Source organism: Bidens hawaiensis, unplaced genomic scaffold, assembly GCF_021521415.1.
Source record: "Bidens hawaiensis isolate Kalapana, Puna unplaced genomic scaffold, B.hawaiensis_p1.1 tig00065325_1, whole genome shotgun sequence".
NCBI lineage: Eukaryota > Viridiplantae > Streptophyta > Magnoliopsida > Asterales > Asteraceae > Bidens > Bidens hawaiensis.
In genome coordinates, this window is record NW_027501655.1 from 1 (window position 1) to 10045 (window position 10045).

The 10045-nt window shown below is 40.1% G+C and overlaps 1 protein-coding gene across 1 annotated transcript; it reads left to right on the forward strand.

The window, feature by feature from the left end:
* Positions 1 to 9024: 9024 nt before the first annotated feature.
* Positions 9025 to 9408, forward strand: LOC143604479 (uncharacterized). The gene has a single exon (XM_077080943.1). The coding sequence runs from the start codon at positions 9025 to 9027 to the stop codon at positions 9406 to 9408; it is 384 nt and encodes a 127-aa protein (XP_076937058.1).
* Positions 9409 to 10045: the final 637 nt, after the last annotated feature.

Here is a 10045-nt window from a genome sequence, read left to right on the forward strand (position 1 = left end):
TGATTAATGTTGATCAGATTAGCCTTCTTGCTGAGAAGTACTATCCTGAAGATTTTACAAAGTAAGAAATAATTCAATTACTTTTAACTTTTATATGCTAAATAATCCTCGGCTAAGTGGTGCATCTACTATTGTTGTTTTATGCAAAAGTCTTGTGGATACTAAATCGTGATGACTATTATTTGTTTAATAGAGTGGTTCGGCTAATATTGGGATTCGAATTTCTACAACAATAGAGAGGGAATTTTTCAGCAATGAAAATATTCATGAATTGTCTTCACAATAAGATGTCAGATGATTATAACTTGGTGATTTACTTCGAAAAAAGAACTTACTAAAAGTTTTGATTCACATCCGTAATTGATGAGTTTAAAGATCTTAAAAGTTGCCACGTTGAGTGGTGATTCTTTTCAGGTACTCATCTTTCTCCCCACATCTTGTCATTGTTTGTTTAAAAAAATGTTTTTTAATGTGTAAGAATTGTAAGTTGAATTATTGAATTTAGAGTTGTGATTGAATTGATATTCTAGTTGAATGATTTAATATAACCTTTTTATTGTTTGAACCGACCTGAATTGGATTGCAGTCCTGAAACTTAGAAGTGGGAAATAAATTAGATCTTATACCTTTGGGTTCATCCATACTAGATGTTTAAGATTCGTCACTACTCATGGCGTATTATGTATATGGAAAACAAGGATTGAAGCGATCTTCACTAACAACCCGTTATGCCTTTTGAAAACAATGGAAGAATTAAAATCTTTGAGATACTTATGGATCAAGAATCCTTCTCCTGGCAAAGACCTTTTATGAAAGGATTGGTGCAATTTTTTTTAACTCTTGTGGTTTGTAATTTTTTTTCTAGGAATATAGCGATATCGTGGGAGGATTAATGGTGTAAATTTAAAGTGTAACTTGGTGATTTGTTTGGTGTTTTTTTTGTTTGTTGGGCTTTGGTCTAGCATCTTGCTAGGTCCGAACATTTTGTAATTGTTGATCTATATAATATTTGCGTTTGCAGAAGATGCTGAGCAAAGCTGCTTGAAGCGTGTCGCTAATCCGTAACATCGACTGTCGTTAAAAGTAAAAATTGTCATGCTAGATGCTTTTAATGAAGTTTTTTTTTGGTTCCAATAAAGAAAATTAAGCAGTATTGAATACATTGTTGGTGACCAAGTTCTAGGAAACATGTGGTTTCCAAAGAATTCGTGTGGCCAACAGTAGTCTACATAGTGGCTATGCGAATGGTCTCCGCACAATCATTGGAGGATTATAAAAGTACAGGCACATTTAAGAAGATTGGCTGTTCTCTTATCCAAATCTGTGACGTCAATACAAGTTGTTACTATTGAGTTTTTTAATTAAGGCTCTCAACGTTTACAACTTGACACGCTTTTTCTGTTTGTGTAGCATGTGTAGATCCACTATAGGTTTGGTGTTTCATTATTAACAATTTCACGAACTTTTTTAAAAACGGATTTGTTTATGGTCGGGTCTAGTTACTCAAGGATAGATGGTTAATAGAAATGGTTATAAAGATGTTGAGCATGCATTATAACAACATATAAAAAGTCGCACTCCATTATCCGCTTGTATATAAAAACTATATCAAAATTTTGTTTAACCCTACCAACAATATACTTCAAGTGCACGTACGATAACAGCATATAAAAAAATTAGATACCATATGTTCAACCTAACAGTAACGCCATCAAAGATACCTTAAGGATCTATTAGTTTCATATAATGTGATAAAAACCAAAACTAAAAATTTATCCATCAAGATATAACACTCTTAATTCCGTGACCTGTTAACGTACAGAAGTACCAATTAAAGGGAAAAAAAAAAAGAGAAAGTAATGTGGAAGAATTATTTGAAACACGTAACAGATTAATTATGGTTTTTGTTTTCGTCATTTAAAAGAATCAAAAAACCACACATAAGAGCTTTAAGTGCTTTAATCTTTTCTTTCTATAAACAGCTAACGCAGACATGATCAATCACCCTACATCTTAATTTACATAATTTTGGCTACGGGCGTTGATGATACGTGCCTAAGTTAACTATGAACCAGACCACGTTTATTATTATGAATGTTTAAAAGATTAATTATGGTTTTTGTTTTCGTCATTTAAAAGAATCAAAAAACCACACATAAGAGCTTTAAGTGCTTTAATCTTTTCTTTCTATAAACAGCTAACGCAGACATGATCAATCACCCTACATCTTAATTTACATAATTTTGGCTACGGGCGTTGATGATACGTGCCTAAGTTAACTATGAACCAGACCACGTTTATTATTATGAATGTGCTTTATTTGTTTTGTTTTTAAGTCATGTTAGTGGTTAGTTTATTAGGTTAGTGGGTATATGCATTAGAGACATGTTCTCTTAATTAGTTGCATTTGCACCTTTAATATTTTGCATCTTTGTATGTCTATTTAAGGGCTTTATCATTGATTATTAAAGAAAGAAGAAAATTGATAAAACAATGTCTCGTTCTATCTATTATTTCTTTGAAGTCTAACCCGCTTAAAGAGTCACTATCTTGGGAGATTAGCAATCTCGAATCGGCTTCTATTAGTTGAACTGGCCACCATACAGGAAAGAACATATTTTTCAACACTTTCATACCCTTAAACCAACAAACCCCTTGGTAGCATATGTTATATTCGAACCCTGGAGTTTAGTTCTCAAATTTACAAATTGACCTTTAAGGTGCTAAGGAGATGGATGAGAGCATGTATTCTGGAGGAAACTTTGTCATGGCATGGAGAAGAAGGAAAAATAAGTGTAAAAGAAAAGGGTACAAAGCAAAAGGATTTTTATTGGGTAGGTTCATTATTATTGTGCAAGCCAATAATGCTTGATAACACCTTTACCCTACCACTTCATCCACTCCAAAAAACCCCTATAATTTTCTCTCCACGTACCTGGCCAGGTTTATTCTTTTATTCTTTCAACACACAAGTCGTTTTCTTTCCAAGTTGGCACTTAGCACTGCTCTCATGTGTACCTTCGAACAAAAAACATTGCGCGCTGATCCTATGGCTATATTAGTTAAAAGTTTATTGTAATTACTTCATTCGTAACTAAAATATAATTTATTAGCTAGCTAGGTTTACTTCGTAATTATCATTATTGAATCTTTATATACAGTTGATTAATCGTTATATATAGTTGATTAATAGAACATAATATATACTTTAACATTTTACGGAGTTTTCATTGTTACATATGATATCAGATCTTTAAGGGTTTGCCTTCTTCATCTCCATCATATCCATCTTAATTACCACCACCATCGCCCTCTTGTGTGAAGACGTTCTTCTCTTCTTATTATGTATTGCCTTGGGGATACTTGTTTACACATATAGAACAAGTTTAGTTTATTGATTCTTTTCTTGCTGTTGTGGTGCCACCATAGTTGCGGCTTCTCCTTCCATAATTATAGTTTCTGTCTTCTTAGCTTTTTAGTTTTGCCTCTTGCTGCCTATGACTTAGATTCGTCGTTGCTATTTGCCGCAATAAAAATTTTCTACTATTTAAGGATCATAGATTTTTTGTTCCTTTATTATGTTTCTTTTATCGTCATTATATCTCTCTATACATGGTTGATTAGTAATATTATTCTACGATTCAAAATGATTGAAACCATGTTAAGTTCGTCTTATTAAATCGTTATTTTAAATGTATTGTTTAGTGAGCTAATGGGCATGTGTCAATTACTACGATAGAATAGTTTCTTTTATGGTTTTCTAAATATATATTTTTATTTATCCTTAACTTTTTACTTAGATTAATATGTGTAGAGGTAGGGTACCAAAAAGACCCAAATACCCTTAAGTACCACCTGCGGGTCGCAGAGGAACATCTAATAGTCCACCCGCGGGACATATGGACCACCCGCATATCACGGTAGAGGAGGGACGTCCTCATACCACGCGCGGAAGCATCCTGGCACCCTCAGAAGTCATCCGCGGGACAGGACATCGGTCCGCCTAAAACAACTGGAGGACAGTGCCAGCAGGACAGTTGTCACCAATTAACTACTTTCTGGAAGAAGGTTCACGATTCTTACTTGGGGAATACGTGACATATTAACCAATGAACAAAGGACACCTGGCCAGGTTGTTATAACCGTGCACATGGCCAGGGTGCAATCCGTATTATCACTGGGCGACACGTGTCCAGGTTGTTATACCCATGCACATGGGACGTATAGCTCAAACTATCATAAAAGGACACGCGTCCAGACAGTTATTAAAGATCTTCTAGAAGAGGACAGCTGGCCCTATCACCTTCCTACATCCTTCGGCTATAAATTCCTTGTCAAACGGTATGAGGTATTCATTCACTCACCTATATTCTGACTACACTTAGTCTTTATACTTCAGTACTTTCTCCATTACGAACGTTACTGATTCTCACGCCGGATGGTGGTTACAGGAAGACCCCCTCTTTTCCTTCCTGTAACGAGACTCACGGTGTTTATTTTGCAGTTTCCGGTCACTGGACTTTGGGAGGTTGTACTCATATCTTGGTTGTAATTATCATATCCTACCTTGTAGACTCATTGGATCCAGGACCCATACCCGGGGATTGGATCTGTGTTTCTTCATTGGCGCCATCCGTGTTTTGTGTTAGAACAACAATAGTTTTCGTTGGTTTTTTGGTTCGTTTGATATGAGTAAACTTCCTGAAGGGCCGACGGGAACCCCTGCACCTGATTCACGTGTAAGTAACACAGAAGCACCTCCGGGTCTTAGTGGTTTTGCACGTATTACGACTCCAAGTGGCCTTACTCTTGAGCGTGTCACAACTCCGGGGTCAAGAATCACCAATGTAACACCTAGGGGTTTTACCTTAGAGAATGTTACAACACCAACCGGTCCCACTCCCATGGATATGGGGCGTGGCTCGGCACCGGAAGGTTCAAATTTGGGTAATCTCAGACGGATTATGGATGAGACTCGCCGAAACCAGTCAGAATTTGATCTGGAAAATGATTCAGGCAAATCTGACATGGCAAGATCCCATCAATCAAGAAAAAAGCTAACTCCCGAGGAGTGGTTTCATGTGCAACAACAAAGTTTGGTGGCTGAATATGATCGTAGAAAACGTGATGAACGATTTCATGCCCGCACATTGAATTATGAGGAATCTCCCTGGAGATCTTCTTCTCCTCCACCAACAATAAGAGGAAGTCAGCTCCGTTACAGCCAATCGACGAAACCAGAGTTTGGTGAATTACCGAGGTTACGCCCTCGTTCTCGCATAAATATGCGGATGCCATCTTACTTGGAAGAATTTGATAGTTACGACTCAACTTACCAACCGGGAGAATACAGTATGTATACCGGTGATAGTAGGATGAGCTCACGGGCAAGAAATAGTCGTCCGCAGGACATAGTCCGCCACACTGAATATCACAGTAATGCTGAACGGGACATCACCAAACCATATCGTCCGGCAGCCTTTGACGAAAAATCGAAATTCATAGCAAGTATTGCTACCGCACCCTTCCCTGTTAATGCCAAAATACCTACATCAATAGGCAAATACAATGGTATGACTGATCCAAGTGATCATCTCCAGAACTTTGTGGTGGTAGGGGGTGTTAGTGGTTGAACGCTCCCTTATTGGTGTCATATGTTCGCATTAACATTAACAGGGGCAGCGAGAGAATGGTTCGAAAAGTTACCTGATGGTCAAGTTTCTAGCTGGGATGACCTTGTAAAAAAAAGTCTCTCAGCAGTTCAGCCAGCAGAAGAAACATACGCGTGAACAATCAGAAATTTTAGATGTCCGCCGCGATAACGAGTCCATAGAAGATTTTATCACCAGGTTCAACGACGAGAGCTTGAACATCGGCGGAATCAGTAAAGATATGCTTCGCGGTGCCTTCCGCAAAAACGTCAAATGTGATGATTTAGTCCGCACACTTACTGGCAGAGATGGAATGCCGAAAGAGTGGGACGACCTTATGACTGCAGCAAAGGTGTATGCTAACACTGAGAAAACATTGAAGAATGGTAACCCGAAGCAAAAATTTAAAGTGAATTTCAGAATCCGAGACCTAATAGACAGGCAAAAGGCCCTATCAATTGATGCAAGATCCCTCATAGGCAACAAGAACAAAGCGGGACCCGCAAACCGAGGTTCCAACAATTGGACTCCTCTTTCAAAGACTCCAGCTGAAATTCTAACTACAGAAAATATAAATTTCAGGAAACCACAGCCACTGACAAAAAGGTCATTCTTAGATGCTAAGAAGCATTGTTCGTATCATGATGACATCGGTCATAATACAAATGAATGTAGATCATTGAGAAATGAAATTGAGGCGGCTGTTAAATCTGGAAAACTCGGGCACCTGGTAAAAAATTGGAAACCTGATAATGGTAAAGCGCCCGTTCGGGACATCCAAGGCCCGAGTAAAAAGCAAATTAAAGATTTAAACGTTCATATGATACAAGGCGAGTCCCATACAAGGAATAAGAGGAAAGAGTCTGATGATGAAGAGTGGAAGAATGAGCCAGTGATCTTCCCTCGAATTAAAGGGGGCCTGAACAATAAGAATCCCCTGATCATCACTGCTCTTTTCGGGCATTATCGTTCTTATTACGTCTTCTTCGACACCGACAGCACATCGGACATCATGTATGAACAATGCTTTGAACAACTTGACGAAGAAGATAAAGAAAGATTGAAACCCATCCACACTCCAGTGTCAGGATTTGGAGGGGAAATAATGCATCCGCGAGGAGTAATTTCATTCCCAGTTACCTTGAGCGACGGAATTCATTCGAGGACCGAGGAGGTCGAATTTCTGGTTTTGCCAGAAATATCGAAACATGACATTATTCTCGGACGAGAAGCAATTGGTGACTTCAATGCTCATCCGTCCACATCACACGGTGCAGTAGGAGTTCCGACCTGCACTGGTATAGCAATAATTCACGTCAATCGACATTGCTTTGCAGCCGAGAGCTCAAAACCCAGCAAGATCCCAAAACAAACTTTGAGAACCGAACCAGAAAAATGGGTCTTGAACAAAGATTTCCCCGATCAAACTGTAACAATTGGACCTGCTATCTCCGAAATAGTGCGGACTTTCCTGAAACAGTTATTGTCAAAAAAATGTTTATGTGTTCGCATGGCAGCCCGCGGACATGACTGGCGTCCCGCGGACTATCACGGAATACAAATTAAGGGTAAACTTGTTGTTTACACCAATTGTTCAGAAACAACGAAAGATGGGCCCGGAACAAACAAAGGTAATGAACGAGTAAGTCCAGGACCTCTTACAAGCCGGGATCATCCGTCCAATCCGCTACCAGACATGGGTTGCTAACCCAGTCATAGTTCCCAAGAGCAACGGAACGTGGCGGATGTGCATTGATTTCAAAGATCTAAACAAAGCATGTCCCAAGGATTGTTATCCTCTGCCTGAAATTGACCTCAAAGTTGATGCTGTGGCACCATTCAAATTCAAGTGCTTCTTGGACGCTTACAAAGGCTACCATCAAATCCGTATGGCAGCTAGGAGATGAAGACAAGACAGCATTCCGCACCGATCAAGGCACCTTTTGTTATAAAATGATGCCTTTCTTACTAAAGAATGCGGGAGCCACATATCAACGATTAATGGACATAGCGTTTAAAAACCAAATTGGTCGAAATTTAGAGGTGTATATGGACGATCTCGTAATCAAAAGTATTGAGGAAGACCAGATGTTAAGAGATATTGAAGAGACTTTCGAAACATTGAAAGGCATTAACATGAAGTTGAACCCAGCCAAGTGTTCACTGGGAGTAATTGTCACGGATGCGGGCTTCAAAGCTAATCCAGATAAAGTACAAGCTATAGCCCGCATGCCGTCCCCGTCTTCCCTCAAGGAAGTTCAGACATTCAATGGCCGACTGGTTATTTTGAATCGTTTCTTGGCAAATCATGCAGCCAAGTCTCATCCTTTCATCTTAACACTAAGAAACTACATTAAGAAAGCACAATTCAAATGGACCGCGGAGGCGGAACAGGCTTTCCTGGAGGTCAAAAAAATGTTTAATGGAGCTTCCCACGTTAACAGCACCTCACGCGGGAGAACCTTTAACGTTGTATTTATCGGCTTCAGACATTGCCATCAGGGCCGTCCTTCTGACAGACCGAAAGAACGTTCAAACGCCTATCTACTATGTCAACAGAACATTATCGGACCCGGAAACAAGATATTCCATGCTTGAAAAACTTGTTTTGGCGCTTGTCTATGCCGCCCGACGCCTCCGCATGTACTTTCAAGGACACCCCATCAATGTTTTAACCGGATACATGCTCAAAAATGTCCTCAGTAAACCAGAATTGTTTGGACGCTTGGCCAAATGGGCCATCGAGCTAGGTGAACACGCAATAGAATACAGACCTAGGCCAGCAAACAAAGGGCAAGTATTGGCGGACTTCATCACATAAGTCCCGTATAACAAAGAAAAAGAATGTTTAATCGAGCAACAACCCCAAGTACCTCCGGAATCAGGACAGATTTGGTCTTTATTCACGGACGGAGCTTCAAGCAGTGAGGGATGTGGCGCAGGCCTCAGGCTAGTCAATCCCGAAGGCCATGAGTTTACATATGCCATAAAATTGGATTTCAAAAGTACCAACAATGAGGCAGAATATGAAGCTTTCTTGGCAGGCTTACGGATAGCCAAAAAGATTGGGGTTAAACATTTGGAAGCTCGGGTAGATTCCATGTTGATTGCGGGACAGATCAATGGCACATACGAAGCAAAAAATGATATCATGGCTTCATATGTGTCACAGGCAAAGGATTTGATGCTCCAGTTCTCTTCTTGCAAAGTCATTCATATAAAGAGAAGTGAAAAAAAATCAGAGGATGCTCTCAGTAAATTGGCTTCAACGAACTTCGAACATTTTGCCAAGGACATTCGCATCGAAGTATTAGATCGCCCGTCTGTTCCGCAACATCAGGTTTTAGTAATCCAAACGGGAGTAGAATCCTGGATGACACCCATTATAACATACTTGTCATCTGGAGCACTTCCGGAAGGAAAAGCAGCGGCCCGGAAGATAAAGCACAAAGCCTTGAACTACCAGATACTTGACGGTGTTTTATACCGACGTTCCTTCCTCGGCCCACTACTCCAATGTGTGGATGCTGAGGACGCGAATTACTTAATCAGAGAGGTTCATGAAGGAATTTGTGGTCTTCACGCGGGTCCACGGATGGTCGTAGCAAAGGTAATGAACGCTGGATATTACTGGCCGGGGATGCATATGGATGCTGTACGTGAAATCAGGAAGTGCGATTCACGTCAACGCCATGCTCCTAACACGTTTCGACCAAAGAACGAGTCAGTCCCAGTCACTTCAGCTTGGCCGTTCTAGAATGGGCAGTTGACATAATGGGACCTTTTCCTGAAGCCCCCGGACGTGTCAAATTCCTGATAGTAGCCATCGACTACTTTACAAAATGGGTGGAGGCCAAACCAGTTGCTTTTATAACAGCAGCAAGTGTTAAAACATTCTTGTGGGAATTCATCATATGCCGTTTTGGCCTCCCTCTAGAGCTCGTTAGTGAAAATGGGACACAATTCGCGGACAGTTGGTTGCAAGAATGGTTAAAAGAGTTACACATTTCTCAAATCTTCACTTCTGTAGCCCACCCGCAAGCGGATGGTCAAGTCGAGAGAACGAATCGGACGATCAAAGAAGGAATCAAAATGAGATTGGGAACGAAACAAACGGGATGGGTGGACGAATTGCCACATGTACTATGGGCCTTCCGCACTCAAAGGAATTCCAGTAATTCCTAAACCCCCTTCAGTTTAACATATGGCACAGAAGCCATGATTCCCGCTGAGATTGGTATCCCATCCGCTAGAGTTCTTATGATTGAGGATAATGATCATGAACTCCGGATGAACCTTGACATCCTCGAGGAAAGGAGAGAAATGGCATCGATCCGCGAGCATAATTACAAACGACAGTTACAAAAATATTATGACTCGCGGGTTCAAAGATG